Source organism: Tupaia chinensis, unplaced genomic scaffold (genome assembly GCF_000334495.1).
Source record: "Tupaia chinensis unplaced genomic scaffold, TupChi_1.0 Scaffold000082_1, whole genome shotgun sequence".
NCBI classification, from domain to species: Eukaryota; Metazoa; Chordata; class Mammalia; order Scandentia; family Tupaiidae; genus Tupaia; species Tupaia belangeri.
This window is the reverse complement of record NW_006159543.1, coordinates 732,723-749,810: the sequence shown is the minus strand read 5'-3', so window position 1 is coordinate 749,810 and position 17,088 is coordinate 732,723. Positions and strand designations below refer to the sequence as shown.

Genomic DNA, 17,088 nt, shown 5'->3' with positions numbered 1-17,088 from the left:
TGCTAATGTTAATCTTCCACCAACTTCTGCTCCATTTAGCCATCTCGTACTCTAGATCCCTGTACACATGAGTAAGAAGCTACTGCCTTTTAAGATAGACGGCAATTTTATAGCCTCTACAGCAGAATAGAACACTTTGGACATAAAATTAAACAAGGGTGTTTCATCACAAAGTCAGACACCAGGACTTGAACTAAATTATAGAGAAAAACCTGGAATGATTTGTAGTCAGTTCTACAGCCCAGGGGGAAAAAAAAAAAACCACATTGGCCTTGTTTTTTTTGGACACTGCTTTTTCCTTTTATTTTTTGTTAACAAAGCATTAAGTTAATTACTTTGAACCGAGTCTCAAACTTACATATTTTCTCAAACTACTAAATCAGGACTGAACTGATATTTCATCCAGTTGAAGTCTCCAGTAGAACTTGGGTGTTTTACTGGCAAAGCCACTGAGCTACCATTTAGCCTTATTACTTTCAACAGAATTGGGATGGGAGAAAAATGCTCTCCTCAGAAAATAAGTGAAAAAGCTTCACTGTGTTCTCAAGCCTTCTCTAAATTAATCATTTTCTCTTTAGGTGCCAAATTGCACAAAGTAGATGATGTTCATTCCAAATGCAGACCAAATAATTACTCAAACTCTATCTGTGTCTTTTTCAGACATTAATTTTCCAAAGATGTCATACCTAATGGAAATCTCTCAATTGAATGGCCATCCAAACCACCTGGTCATTGCTCATTACTGTTTTCCTTCATCTGACTTGTGCCCTGCCACCTCAGCCCCTCTTCTGCCTGACACTCTCTTGCATACCCTTGAACATTCAACTTGATAGTCATTTTCCTTGGTAAGCCTTCTGCTCCCCTTATCTACCTTCTCACCCCTTTCTCTGTGCCCTCATGGCTCTCCTCTCATTGCTCCATTGTAAGCTCTTATGTCACCTATGTGTCCTCTTCATGAGAACTTTTGGAAGGCTGGGACCCTATTTTTTACATCTTCCCCTCTCCATTGCTTAACACAGTATCTGACACATGTGCCATGTGCTCAGGATTTGTTGAATGAATAGAGGAGTGAAAACATGAGATCAAAAGTCCATCACTGGTTAATGAAATGTCTTAGAAAGTCACATTGCTATGTAAAGGCATCTTTAAGGAAATATCAACACCTTTACCCATAAATGGTCTCCCTTACCCATCTGTCATCATCTTGCTCACCCCAAGTCACACAAGAATAGATTTTCATATATAATGGGATTTGACAACTTCAAACAGTCTCTGTGATTTTTTTAAAATTTTTACCATAATGTATGTGTGCTTGCCAGAGAGAAAGAGAGAGAAGGAAACTGGGACATCCTCCGGGGGGGCGGGGGGGATGGCCACACTGCAATCCCTTCTCCATTCTCCTCTCAGGATTTTGGACAAATATGCACACTTACTCAGTATGATTTTCAAGCCACTGGGGCTGGGACTCAAACCATGATTAGCCACGTGGGAGTGCAGCAGCTTAACCACCATGCCACCTGCTGACCCAAGTGTCTGTGATTTTTAGAGAAAATTAGCAGTCTCAGTATTTCCAGAATGCCTAAATTTGTAAAAAGAAAATTAGCAGTCTCAGTATTTCCAGAATACTTAAATTTGTAGGATTCTTTCATTATTTGCTCAGTTAGTAAAAATCAAAATGTTGTGAGTTCCCAAAGGAAATGCACAAATCCTTCTGCTTCTTAGCTTACCTAGGTCCTGGCTACTTAATCCCAAGACTCACAGAAAAGAGTAACTCAGAGAGGAAATGATCCTCAACTACTCATGAAAATTGATTTGGTATCCCCTTAGCTTTAAGGACATTGCCCTTCTCATCTATGTTTATCTCAGGACTATTTCCAAGCTCTGGGATGAAGAGGCTTCATGGTCTCTTTAGGTTGTTTCTGGTTAGAACACCTTAAAGCCAGGTTGCAAGAGAAAATCATTAGAGGATTAAGGACTCATATTTTTTGAACTTTTAAAAGGCATCTAATCTTCAGTGTTTCATTCAAGTCTCATAACAAATCTATAAAGAAGACAGGACAGGAATTACAACCTTATCTCACAATAACCAGAAAAAGGTAGACTGACTTGCATGAGGTCACTGAGCATAGAGTAAGTTTTAAAATCTAGGTTTTCTGACTTCCAGCTCGATGCTTTGGCATTTATACCATCCCATTTGGTTCCCATTTTTTGACTAGTTTTCTAAACTAGAACATAAACTCTCTGAAGAAAATGCTTGAGTAACACATCTTTTCCCTGCCCCTATAACCCAGTACCTAACACACGCCTAAGCAAAATAAAAACACAATTAAGCTAATTACCATTAAAAATTAGCTTTTGGGAACTTTTCCCTCTTTTCCAGTTGAGTATGTGCAGTGGCAAACCTCACAGTAAATATCTTCAGTTTCCTTTTAGGTATCACCTGAGTGGCAAACCAAGAGAGCTCTGGACAGTTCTCTTAGATGTGCTCCTTGTTACTAATCACTTCTTTACCAAGCTACTCGGTTAAGTCACTGATCTGATCTATTATAGTTCCTCCTTTCCTGTGATGTATGTATGCAGCTTGATAGGAGTAATGACTAGATTAGCTTCATTTGAGGTTACGTAGAAGTGGGAAGTTCAACTAGTTAGTAAGAGTTGACAGTCCTTCTATCCCTCCCTGTAGTACTTCCTAATCCCCATTCCTCATCCACCCCTAATCATGCCTCCCTCAGCCCCAACCTCCACCCCCACCCCTGGCCCTGAAGATAAGAGCTTAGCCCCCAATATACTCTCAGATAGAAATTTCAAGGAGCCTTAGAAATCCCCGAAATTGGGAACTCCCCAAGGACAGTAACCGTGTTTTCATCACTGGAAACCTCATTGTTCCTGACACAAAGCAGACACTCAATAAATACTGAATAAATGAACTATTCCAAGTTCATTTTAAGAGCATATCTTATATGGAATATTTATAAGTAAATAATTTAATTATCAACATCGGTTTAATGTGTGCCCTTTTTTCCCCAAATACCATTAATGCTTTTAAAAGAGACCTTCCTCTCTTCATTCAAAAAGAATAACTTAATAGCAGGAATTGTGGTTGGCTTAGAAGAGGTATTAAGTTGACAGCTTCCTCCCCGGAATAAATCTGGCTTTAATGAGACAATGAGTTGTTCCCTCTGTTCTCATTTTATCCCTCAGAGGTAGGGACCCCTGGAGGTTGGGTCATCACTGTTGTCATTTTGGTAGCCCCTTTGCTTTGGTAATTGTTCCAGGATATCCTATGAGTGATTTCTCAGTATTACCATATGGGTTATATTGGTGCCATTCTTTTTTTGCTGATAGTAAAAGGAGCAACCAAGATATTTATCCCTCAGAGACTTACTTAGTATCAAACACACTGCCCTGGCTCATTCTCCAAGAAGAGAAAAGGCAGAAAAGAGTGCCCATACCTAACACACTGACGTTGAGGATGCCTTGGTTTTGGCCGACAAAGTCTGGGGGGTTGTTAACATCGCAGATGTAAATTCCACTGTCTGTTGGCTGCATATGTGAAATAGTGATAGACGCATTACCTGGACTGTTGGACCCTACAATTCGATCTTTAAACCGCCCAATAGCTTCAGCTTTTCCACCTTCAGAATAGTAAATCTAGGACAGAAAAACAGCAAAAATGAGAACTGGAAAGTGCCCAGGACTAGATAAGCCACCTGGAAGCTCTTTCTATCCATGTTACCTGTGATAAGAAGCAGCATCTTCTCTCCATAAAGAACAAGTCCCTGTGACCAGGGTTTCTCAACTCAGTGGTGCACTTCAGCTTTCTCATAGCTTCTCACAGTTATTACTACCTCATTTGTACCTCAAAGCCACTCTGTGATGCCATTAGAGTAGAGACTGACATGTTATCCTAAATAGCTGGAACTGATAAGATTCAACTCCTAAGTTGGGGTGAGTAGATAAAGATGCTCACCTGATGAGTACCTGGAGGAAGCTCATTATATAAAACACAAATGGAAAGACGCTTATAAACTTTTTTGAGTTTACCTTGCCTAGTAGAACTATCTGGTCTCTCAAAAAGTTTGAATGTTCATGCTCCTTTCGTATGTACATAGTCCTTGGGAATAAGCAAACTTAGGTTTGTTCTGTTTTTTGGAAGCATAAGACTTCAGAGAAGAAAGTCCCCAGAGAAATCATTTGGTCCCATCTGCTCATTAGCACTTTTGGTAGTAGAGGCTCTGGGAAGTACTTAGTCAATGATAGCTACTATCTTTCTCTCCAGTGGCAGGAGGGCAGAACAGGAATTATTTTATCATTTAGACACATAAGGTAACTCAGACCCAAAAAGATTAAGGGACTCATCGAAAAGCCACAAGGATTCATTTGTTATTATTCTTATAATTTACTAGGCATAAGAAACGTCTGGGGCCAGCAGATGCTGGACTCCTACATGACTGACCATGGTTCAAGTTTTGGACATGATGGCTTGAAAATCATGCCAAGCACATGTGTGTGCATATCCCACCTCTTGAGAAGATAATGGAGGAGAAGGGATTGTGGCATGACCATCCCCCTGGGCAGTGATTTCTCACTTTCTCTCTCCCTGTGTCTCTCTCTGGTGAGTGCTCACACCCTATGGCCAGAGCTTAAAAAATTATTTTGAAAAAAGAAAGATCTGGATTTTATTCTATCTTCACTAAAGAACATGGGTACTGGGCCAGCAGGTGAAGTGGAAGTTAAGGCAGCCTGATCCCATGTGGTCAACTATGTGGTTCAAGTCCCAGACCCAGTGGCTTGAAAATCACACTGGGCACATGTGTGTACATGCTCAAAATTTCAAGATTAGAGTGGAGGAGAAGGTATTACACTGTGGCAATACCACCACTCCCCCAGGAATATATACGTCCTATAGCAAAAAAAAAAAAAAAAAAAAAAAAAAAAAAGAACATGGGTACTTAGATCAAAATGACAACTGTGGGAGTAACATGATGTGATGGGAAGAGGCCTAGCATCAGGTGACCTGAGCTTTAGTCACAGCTTTGCATCTGATTGTGACATCATCAAGGGGGGGGTGGTTTATAGCCATGTCTCCATGGTAACCTACTTGGTGATATGAAAGATATTTAATCATTTCAGTCTTTAGTTTCCACATCCAAATAAGGAACCAGAGCAATGTTTTACAAAGTATGATACAATATAGATACTTAAGTTGATTTTCAGTGTACATATAAACCCCATATATCCAGAACATCAAATCTCTGACCTCATGAATATTATATAGGATGAGACTAAGGTAGAGAGATTTTTTAAGATTTTAAGAAACCCAGTCAATACAGAAAACAACACTAAATGATTAGTAGTGCTGGTGATACACAAATATGACAAAAATCATGAAGATAAAGCATGAGTGACTGAAGTTTGGGAATCACTAGACTGAGTAATCCTTGAGATCCCTTCATAGTACATACACTCTATATACACTTTGTTAGTTTCATGTAAATGTGTGTAATTCAAGTTATTGTTGTTTATTGTTCAATAAATAGTATTGCCCTAGTCCAGTGAGACTAATATTTTTGTAAAATCTACCACAAAGGTCTTATGGTTCATTTAATTCACTCCGCTCACCTTACAGAAGAAACTGGAGCCAACAGAGATTTTTTTAGAAAGACACACACAAAATAAACAGTTGGGACAGACCTAAAACCCCATTCTCCTAATTCCTTCTCGAGTGCCCTTTACTTTAATGGGCCAGTCAAAGAGGGAAAACAATCAGAAAACCAAAATATATTGTCTAGAAGAATTCAAATGCATTTTCCATTAAACAGAAAGTCAACATATTTTTCAGCTAAGGCAGAAAAGTATATTTTGAGAGAAAATTCAAAGAAAAGAGTATATTTAAGGGGAAAAAAAAACTTGTCTCTCTCCTCCAGTTTTTCTAGCCTCAAATATGCTTTCTTTTCTGCCATAAGTGCAGTCATTTGTAATTCATTCATTCAGACTTAATAAATTCACAAATTATTTCCCCAGAATCACAGTATTTAACTTACAAACTAAAAAGTATTATTTCACATGGTCAAGTCATACAGGAGGAGGTTCAACTATCAAAGGTCCATTATCTTCATTTGAATTAATACCCACACTGTTTGGTTCTAGCAAACACCAGACTAACTTACTTTCTAATTAGAAATTTGAGGTCTCTTACCTGGAATACAGCCTTCTGACCACCAAGGAAGTCCTTTACAGCCTAAACATCTGGCCACCTTCTCTGCTCCTAAGACTAGGGCCTGGTCAGCTCTCTTTTATACTCATGCTTGATGACATCACAAAGAAAGAACAGGCCTGCCTTGGGCACAGTGAATTTCAGAGTATTCTGGTTAAAAGGACCTTATTTCTGCAGAGATGGGGTCATGGGTCATGGGGGAGGCAAGATAGTGTGTTTTAGTTCAGTCTAAGACATGTAAAGAAACCATGTAAAAGTCTCAGAGTTGGCCATGAATCAAGGAAAAATAAAAAATAAGCAATGAGGTCTTGGACCTGTAATTTGCCTATGAAAATGACCTTCATTCTTTCAGCCTGAGCTTCTCGCCCTGTAGTCTAATAAATTTTGCTCTCTCAAGAATGACACTAAATGATATCAGCAGTAGGATTGGGGGTAAGGAAGGATAACAATGGAGACCTATATGGGAAAGGCCTTAGTCTCAGGGTGCTATGTGAGAAAGTCCCCAGGACTAGGTAGCAGCCAGATACACAGATGTAGGGGATTTCTCTTAGGGGAAATCCATGCTGTCACCCTGTGCTTGCAACTATAGGGCACGTGCGCTCTCCAGACAGAGAGAGACATAAAGACAGAAAGCGAGAAATCACCCCCCAGGGGGGATGGTCATGCCGCAATTCCTTCTCCATTCTCCTCTCGGGATCTTGGGCACGCACGCACACACACCCGGCGTGAGTTTTAAGCCACCGGGTCTGGGACACAAACCGTGGTCGACTACGTGGGAGTCCAGAGACATAGCCATTACGCTAACTGCTGGTTCCCTGGTTTATATATTTTTCAAAGAAAGAATATGGTCAATTTGGAGATCAACACAATTAAGGTCCAGGAAAAGCCACAGATGCTGAACAGGCCACATCCTAGGGATGGGGGGGTGAGGGGGCGGTGAGTCCTACTTTAAGAAAACTCATCCAAGTATTCCCTTAAGTAGTACTTGTCCATTTTTTAACCTACCTTGCCCTTCGTTTCTGTGTTTATGGCAGACTACCCTGTTTTCGCCTAGGGTCCTCTCTGCCCACTCCCATGATGATGCTAGAGTCTGATGGGTGGAGTTATAGTTCATAGTTTATAAGTTAAAAGAGTCTTTGGAGCCAAACAGATATTGTAAACATGGGAAATGGCTGGGAAAGATTGATGGGTAGTGGTAAGATCATAAGGGATAGTGAGGACTATGGTGACCTGGAAAGCAAATGCAAACAAGGCATTCAAACACTTGAAACAAACAGAATACTGAGCTGGCCAACTGAAATACATCCAATGGTGAAATCTGGCCCAGAGATCTCTAGTTTGCAAATGCTGATTCATTCTCTCCTATTACAGAAAAGGATACTGGGGCTTCAATAGAGGAAGAGATTTCCCAAGGGCACACAACTAATTTACAATCAGACCTAAAATCCAGACTTCCTGATTCCCACTTAACACCTTAAGATGGCACTCATAGTCCTCCTTGAGATGAGAAGGATGATTCCTAGGCAATTTTCCTCCTTTGGGGCCTTTCACTCCCTACTCCAGCCTGATCTTTCTCCTGCCAATTGCTGCTATTCATTGGCATGATGTTTCCCATGCTGTGTTTACCACGTGATGCCCTCTACATTTGCCAGCTGCAACTGTAGACTCTTCAGTTCTTTACAGAGCAGCCTTTCCCCTCACACTATGCCAAGTTTCTCTCCATATGAGGCCATGCAGCTGGGAGCCAGATTTGTCCTAAAAGATTTTTTCTGCAACTTTGTGACATCTCTCTAACTAGAGGTTTGCCGTATAAACAAGAAAAGTTGAGATAGTTCGGTCTGCTTTCTATTTGTGTCTGAGTTGAAGTTACTGAATTCTAGAGCTGATCCAGGAAATTGCAGGTTCTTTTTGGGAATATGGAGGGCATGGAAGTACAAAGTAAACCAACCATCTTCTCCCTTCTGTTCTTGCTGTTCTGTACTGTTCACAAAGGGGCTAGCCATGGGATAAGGGGTGGAGGAGATGTAAAGTAGCAATGGTCTCAAGCTCAGAATATTCTCTGAACTGTACTAGAGGGGCAGAGATTGCACATGTTAGGGATATAACACCAAAAGAAAGGCTCTTCAGCTCCTAGACCACACTCTTGACACCCTGCCATTTATCTGAGAATCCATCATTTTAGTTGCTACTTTGCAGTGAAGGCATGGAAGGTCCCTGCTCAAATGCATTTCTTTGGAAGAGAACAAAATAAAATATCCCCAGTCCCTAGCACCTTAGCATTAGATTAATTATCAGATGTAGCAGAACAGATAAACTTTGACAGGTGGGGATAGGGAAGATTTTGTATTGATTCTCAATGAGGGTAGCGAGCATTTTGTACAAACAATTTTTTGTTGTGTGGGTCTATCCTATCTATTGCAGGACATTTAGTTCCCCCCCCCAGTACTCACTAAATGCCAATAATGACTCCCAGTCATAACAATCAAACAAACATACTTTCCAGTTTCAAATGACCCTGAGGAAATGAAGCACCACTCCCCAACTCTCCTCTGACATTTATAAAGCATTTACTATAATGTTACCTGTAGAGGACAGGCTAGGTTGAAAAATCTGAGAAGCTAGAGAACATGAGGATACTATATCTTAAGAAAAAGCTTTCCAAATTGTGTGTTGTTGAATATGAGTCTGTGAAAGGATTTCTTCTACTATGAAAAGTCTAAAAAAGTAAGTATTATCTGAGAGACTCATTCTAAAAAGGGTCAATACATGTTATACTCAGGGGCTGGTGAGGACACCTCTAAAAGTTTACCAATAACTAGGTGGATGAAAGAGGAGAACATTTGTTTGACCAGAGAGGCACCAAACTACTCAAACTTCCATTTTAACTTGTCTGCACTTGGTCTAGAGTTTTTAGCTGAGACTCTTTGCTGAAGGACTTACTATCTGAAGCTGTCCCTTTCTTCTGAGAGGAGGGCTTCTCTGGAAAGAGGGCTTCTCTGAGAGGAGGACCATGCTAATAAATATCCTGATCCTCTTAGTTAGACTTGTGGGATAAATGAGTTACCATTTAATCCCAGTCAGAATGGCTAAGATTAAAAAAATAAAGAATGAGGGAACCAGCAGTTAGTGTAATGGCTATGTCGCTGGACTCCCACGTAGTCGACCGTGGTTCAAGTTCCGGACCCGGTGGCTTAAAACTCACGCCGGGCACGTGTGCGTGCATGCCCAAGATTCCAAGAGGAGAATGGAGGAGAAGGGATTGCGGCGTGACCATCCCCCCCTGGGGGGTGATTTCTCACTTTCTGTCTCTCTGTCTCTCTCTGTCTGTCTGGCAAGCACATGTGCCCTATAGTGAAAATCTCTCCAAAAAAATTAAAAATAAAAAATAAATAATGATAAATGCTGGTGGGACTGCAGTGAAAGGGAAACACTTTTACACTGTTGGTGGGAATATAAATTAGTACAACTACTGTGGAGAACAATATGGAGGTTCCTCAGACACCTAAAAACAGAATTACTGTATGGCCCATTATTTCCACTCTTGACTATCTACCCAGAGGATAGGAAAATCCTCAGTCAGAAAATCACTTGCACATCCACGTTTATTGCAGCATTATTTACAATAGCTAGGACATGGAATCAACCCAAATGTCCAAGAATAGCTGAGTGGATGGAAAAAAAAAGTGGCACATGTACTCTATGGAATACTACTCAGTCATAAAAAACAATGCGACCCTGGCATTTGATACAATGTAGATGAATATAGAAGATTTAATGCCAAGTGAAGCAAGCCAGACCATGAAATACAGGCATTGTATATCCCCACTTAATATATAGAGAATGTCTGCACTTTAGACCAGAAACTGAAAGATTGGAAGATATAATATCAGGAAGGCTAACTGTAGATACTAGAGACCAGAGAGAAGGGAGTGAGTAATAGACGGTGGGAGGGAAGGGATCAGGGAAAAAATAAGCAAGACATTTAATAAATACAAAAGTGAAAAGTTATCTGTTAATGATAATGTGTATAGTAATGCATTTGACTTGACTATTATGCACTGTATTCATGTTGGGGAAAACCATTTCGTATATTGTAAAGATATACAGTGATTAGGGACCAGCAGTTGGCATAATAGCTATGTCGCTGGACTCCTATGTAGTCAACTGCGGTTTGAGTTCTGGACCTGGTGGCTTAAACTCATGCTGGGAACGTGTGCGTGTGTTCCCAGCCCCCCGAGTTGTGATTTCTCGCTTTCTGTCTCTCTGTCTTTCTGGCAAGCACACATGTCCTATAGCAAAAGTCTCTCCAAAAAAGAAAAAAGACATATAGTGATTAAATGTAAATATATATGTACATATGTGTTTGTATGTGTGTGTGTGTGTGTGTATATATATATATGAAAAAGACCATTTGTGGATACTTCTGTATTCTCCACCAAAGGAGGGGCTAGTCAGAAAGAGATTACACTCGTCCCTGGATATGAAGAAATACCAGGCCTCAGATTCAATTGCTACTTTAACACAATGATTTGCGGGGAGATAAAGTGGACCTATAAAATGGGCCTATGGCAAGAACTGGCCAGTGCCTAGATCAGGGAGCAATAGGGCCCTGAGCCTTTTGGAGGAGCTGGAAGGAATTTCCAATGTGAATGTGAGAAGGCAAACTCAATATTCTCCCTGGTCTGTCAGTGGCTTGGGCTGATCTGTGTTACTGTCAAACTGAGAATTTCTCATACCTCTCCTAAAGTTTGTGCCAGTGCCCTAGAGACTTCAAACAATGAATGGATTCAGTAGCACACCAATAAGTGTTCCTACTGGAGAGGTCCAGCTACATCTTCCCCCAAGCACCTCTTCCATATGCCATTATTAGACTGACTGCCTTTTCTTCCATACCGTCAGCATTGAGATATGAGCTGTGCTGCCTTTGAGCAGAAATGGGTGGATCTGAGAGCCAAATACTACATGGTATACTGCCACATCAACCCAGGAGCTGAACTGAATCACTCAATGGTCAGTATGGCAACATCTTACTCTGTAAGTCACAGAATTGACTAATAACATAGCAGTCTCTCTTCAACATCCCCCAAATATCCCATCAGCAATCCCTTGATGAATGTACAGCATGCTCTACAGAATTTTGAATGCATGCAGGTACTCAAAGAGGAAACAAACTTTGAAATGGAGGCCAAATCCCATAAAAAAATATCATCTCAACCCAGGATATCTATTACTTCTTGATTGAACAGACCGTTTGAAGATGAGCCAAAGGTAGGACCAGCAGATGACATAATGGTTACGTCATTGGACTCCCACAGAGTTGACAACAGTTCAAGTCCCAGACCCAGCAGTTTAAAACTCATGCTAGATGTGTATGCATGCATGCCCAAAATCCCAAGATGAGAATGAAGGAGAAAGGATTGCACCGTGTTCATCCCCTCGGGGGGGGGGTGATTTCTCGCTTTCTGTCTCTCTGCCTTTCTCTGTCTCTCCAGTGAGAGCATGTGCTCTATAGAAAAAAATCTCTCTTTAAAAAAAGAAACAAAAATAAAAAATGAGAATAAGGCAGAGGAGGGGTCTGGGTTCTCTCTCTATGCACAGGGACCTGGTAGGCTTCAAGTGGAACTGGAAGCCAGTCTTGAGCCAAAATGTCCCCTAACAGCTCTGTTCAGCTATGTAAGTATATCTTATTGGACAAGGTCCCTAGTGCCCATGATCAACTTCCTAGCATACACTAGCAGTATGGATCAGTTAGGAATTTTGCAAAATCACCATTCTATGAATAATTATGTTACTAGTAATAGCTCACATTTACTGAAACTTTAGTGTTTCTCACTCAATCAAGCATCTAATCTAATCTTTACATTAAACCTATGAGGTCATTAAGTAACTCCATTTTACACATGGGAAAACTGAGCCTCTGAAAAGTCAAATGAATTGTCCAAAGTCATCCAGCTAGTAAGTAAGGGCAAATCAAGGAGTAATTTGACATCTACCAGGAGATTTCCATTGGGGCTCCAAAACCACTCATCTGACAAAGCAGAGAGTAGTACATGCCTGCAGGTTATTAGAAGTGAATGGACTGACTCCATTCTCTAAAAATAGAGACCTATAGATGGCTGTAATGGGGATCTGGCTAGGGTAAGCTGAAGTGAGACTGGAGAATAGGAGGAGGAGAAAGTTTGCCTTTTAGGGGGTAGTTCTCACTGTCCTCAAGTCCTACCTTACCTTCTATGTGGCTAAGGCATGGGTGCCATTTTAAGATCAAGAAGCACGTTCTCCCTGATCGAGCAGTTCAGTCCAGAGAAACTCCTTTGAGTCAGACAAGCCAAAAGAGTAGATATCTTAAGTTACTTGCCTCACCTGCACCGAATATTTTGGAAATGAGGCAAATGGCAATTAAATAAGCTACTCAACAAATACTTACTTGTTAATAGAGTTTCTTTTTAAAGTGTATCTAAGAGGTGTCCAGAGCTCAAGCCACATTCATTTCAGTCACATATACTTTCTTTCCCTGAATCTCTAAGTCCAGAAAAAGTTCATTGCTGATCACAACATCCTTTAGCCCTATAGCTCCCTCTCAGGTCCTCACTAGTTACATGGTTTAACCAGAAAGCAGCCTTGAAAAATCCAGTGTCATGGAAGGCATAAAGAAGAATTTGTGGTTTCGAACTCAAACTAGCATCACCTGGCCTCCAGGCACTTGGACACATCTTGACTTGAGTATTAAGCATAAAATCTTTCAAAATATACTGAGGGCGTGGTGGTGCCCGCCCTATGGCAAAATGTATTGAGAAGGCCTCTCTAAATTAAGTGCCTACTAGAAAAATGGAAGAAACTTCAAACGTATAGATTAAAAATGTGTTGAAAGACTAGTCAGGAAATTAGATTTTAAAAAGGAAGAAAGACCATGTCATCCACAATCTACTGAAAGCAACATGCAAAGGAAAGCAATAATGGCAGAGGGTGAGAGTTAGGGAATCAAGGGGGGAAAAAAGCAAAATATATAAGAAACAAGAAATGGAAAATTATTTGTTGATGATAACACATAGGGTAATATCCTTGATTGAGCCAATATACAGTATATTCTGGATGGGAAATCTCATTTTGTATACTGTAATGATGTACAGTGAATGAATGTAAATAAATAAATTTAAAAATTTAAAAATATCTTACTTGATTCCAATATACAAGGTCTTGGATTAGGATATTTTAGATGATGGAAACTGGTAGAATCACTATTGGTAGTAGTGGGCCGCTTATGTTAATCATAATGGTGATTCAAACGACAAATATGGGGCCAGCAGGTGGTGTGCTGGTTAAGGTTCTGGACTCCCACATGGCCAACTGCAGTTTGAGTCCCATACCTAGTGGCTTGAAATTCATACCAGGCACGTGTATGTGGGTACACAAAATCCCAAGAGGGGAAAGAGAAGATGGGGCAGTGGTGTGGCCATGACCTCTGGGAAGTAATTTGTCACTTTCCCTCTATCTGTCTCTGTCTGTTTCTCTCTGGTGAGAACAAGCACCCATGACAAAAACCTAAGAAAAAGGATAAAACTTAAAGGACTTCATACTTCTCCAAGCATTTTCACATGCTTTATACCAGTTTATTCTATTACATTTTAAAAATAATTATTTGTTCAATATTATTTATTGTTATTATTATTATTTAATTTGACCAGAAAGAGAGAGGGAAAGTGAGAAAGCAAGCTGCCAGATCCAGGACTCAAACCATGGTCGAACATGTGGAAGTCCAACACCTTAACCACCATGTCATCTGACAGCTCTGATTCTATCATATTTTAAAGAGGGTCATAGAGTGATTCAGATATTTTCCCAAGGTAACCTGTACTGAGTAAAATTGCTTAACTAGAGAGGACATTTATAAACTCTCCTCTAAGAAAGGTATTTCTGGCTAAACAAATGTTCAGAATCTCTAATAAAGAGAGTACTCACCCCTTCCGAAGCACTAATGATGGCTGATGCAACACTGGACAAGGTTTGGCTTTTCCAAGCTAATGCCCTCTTTCTTCTCCATCTTTGCCTATAGGTTTCCCTCAGCCCACTCAACTTGCTCTCTTTTCATCTTTCCTTAACGATCAAACTCAGCTATATCCAACTGTTTCAAACCACACCAATCTGTCTCTCTTCTCTAAGCTCTGTTTAGGGTCATATATCCACTGAGAACTTGATGAAATTTATAGACCTTTCCCCTCAAGACATGCATATGGCTTATGTTTTATTTTTTCTCTCTCTCATAGACACACACACACACACACACACACACACACACATACACAAGCACACCTTTGAGTGTATAATTTTAATCCTTGGGCTAATTTTAAAAAGCAATTACCTTCAAGACCAGATGAAGAAAATATGAAAATAGGCAGTTTGTATGTGGAATCATTCTCCTCCCTTGACTTTCACCCACCTTCCTATGGCAACCCCTTTTCCCAGACCCTGTGTCTATCCACCTTATCCCCTATCTTCTAGTCTCATGATACCCTTGATTACCCTTGATAACTATGACCCTTCTCCAATCACCTGAGTCTTATTTTTTTAACTTGTCAGAGAGCATGAATGAGAGAGAGAGAGAGAGAGAGAGAAGCACACCTTAATGGGGCATATTACACTGCAATCACCTCTCCTCCATTTCTCTATCCTGTCAGGAAAGGATTTTAGGCACACATGCACATACATAAAGCATGTTTCTCAACCTCTGGATCCAGGATTCAGACTGGGATTTGACTCTTTTCACCACCAAGCCTTGGGCCAGCCAAGAGTCCCATTCTGTCAGGACTCAGTCTGGAACAGTAAGGTAGCTCAACTGACAGGCAGCTCCCAGATAAAAAGTTTGGTAGAAATCTGCAAATCAATTAAGACTTGCATTTAAACTGGAGTCTTCTAGAAGAATAGGGAGATATCTGGGGGGCAGAAAAGTCCTTTCAGAATGACTGCTTACTTTACGTCTAAGAAAGACCATTTCTGTCAACTCTAGAACACATGATAACTTTGATTTTGACCTACACAGAATTAAAATAATGGGCCATAACTAAATATAAAGTGACATGAGGGCTAAATCACTAAGACGATGATTTTCCCTTAATAGTTATCTTCAAACTCTTTATATCTGCAGTTTTGCCAATGTCGTTACTGGCATACCATTCTTTTATACATCTACCCTAATGGCTTGCGGTTAGAATTCTCAAAAAGAGGGGCCAGCAGGTGGCATGGTGGTTAAGTGCACTGGACTCCCATATAGTTGACCATGGTTCAAATCCCGGACCTGGCGGCTTGCATTGTCATTCACCCTGCCCCCTCTCTCTGTCCTTCTCTGGTCAGATTAGAATAAATGAATAAATAAATAAATGTTAAATAAAATAATAAGAAAGAACAATAAAAAAGAAGAGTTTCAGAAAAAAGTCCTTACAGAAATTGGCCCAAGTTCCTTCTTATGGAAGAAAGACCACTGGATGGAAAGCTTGTCCATGGAGGCCACATAGGTGGTGTACGTGCAGACGAGAGTGATGTCAGATCCAACAGTCACATTCACAAAACGGTGTGGGATGGTTACTTTCACCACGCTTACTTGACCTGAAAAAATAATCATAAAAAACACAGTGATAGGGAGGGAATCAAGGGGGAAAAGAAAGAAGTAACACATTTAAGGGACACACAAATGGGAAATTATCTGTTGATAATATATGTGGTAATATCTTTGACTGAAGCAATATGGTTATATTCATGATGGGAAAATTCATTTGTTATGCTGTACTGGTACACAGTGATTAAACATAGAATAAATTTTAAAAAGACAATGATACACACTCATATTCTGATGATACTTTACATCACAAAACGCTTTAAAGGTATCCTATTTGAGGAATCTAAGATGAGGAAAATGAAGAATGAATCTTACAGTAAAGCTGAGAAAGAGTAGGGTTAGGGGAAGAGAGTGGTTTCATTTTTAGCAAATTACAACATGATGATAATAAAATTCTAGGTGATAGTAACATAGTAAGACTTAATTTGGAATTTATTCTGTGGAAGGAGGGCCTTACAAGGAGATTCTTAAAGTCACCACAGAAAGGTGACAAGACATTAAGTATGGAGAACAAACAACACAGTTGGCCCAGGGTCAAGGTGGTTCCTTGATTGTGGGAATATTTTTATTTTTTTTCTCCATAGGATGCATGCACTTGCTGAGAGAGATAGAAAGAGGAAAATTTAGAAATCACCCCCCCTAGGGGAGGTGGCCACACTGCAATCCCTTCTCCATTCTCTTAGGATTTAGGGCATGCATGCACACACACACACCCCGTGAATTTCAAGCTGCTGAATTTAGAACTCGAACCACAGTTAGTCACATGAGAATCCAGTGCCTTAACCACCATGCCACCTGCTGACTCCAAAAGGATTATAGCTTTAAAACCAGATAAATCTTAGAAAAACCATATAAATTTTGCTAGGACTGTCAATGCTAAAATCAGAAAAAATCCCAGGCAAACCAGAACATGATAGACATCCTATCTTTAAGACCATTTTGAGGGGCTGCGAGATCAATTTTGTATTCATAACACTAAGATGTTATTTCTCTTCTTCACTCTCATAGTCTCATGAGTGTGCAACAGTTTTCCAGAAGTTAAATGACAGGTAATGGTGTCATTGCTCTGGTGGCTAATGAGATGTATGCTTGTATATTTTTCTGTTTAATTTTTTTCCAGTTTTAATTTCTAACACAATAAATTGTACAATTCACCGATCTTTGTGTGTGTGTGTGTTTCTGATTTGGCATTAGGGTAATATTGGCCTCATAAAAATGAATTGGAAGGGGACCAGCAGTTAGTGTAATGGCTATCTCGCTGGAC

The 17,088-nt window shown here is 40.2% G+C and overlaps 1 protein-coding gene across 2 annotated transcripts in view; it reads right to left on the bottom strand.

The window, feature by feature from the left end:
- Window positions 1–17,088, bottom strand: part of VSIG1 (V-set and immunoglobulin domain containing 1) — a 36,860-nt gene that overhangs the window by 5,694 nt on the left and 14,078 nt on the right. The window contains exons 2-3 of one of the 2 annotated variants that reach the window (XM_006142826.2): window positions 15,651–15,814; window positions 3,453–3,651 (exon numbers count right to left, since the gene is read on the bottom strand). In XM_006142826.2, coding sequence (XP_006142888.1) covers window positions 3,453–3,651; window positions 15,651–15,814 — 363 coding nt within the window. The remainder of the gene's footprint in view (window positions 1–3,452; window positions 3,652–15,650; window positions 15,815–17,088) is intronic. The other variant, XM_006142827.2, reaches the window with a different exon arrangement.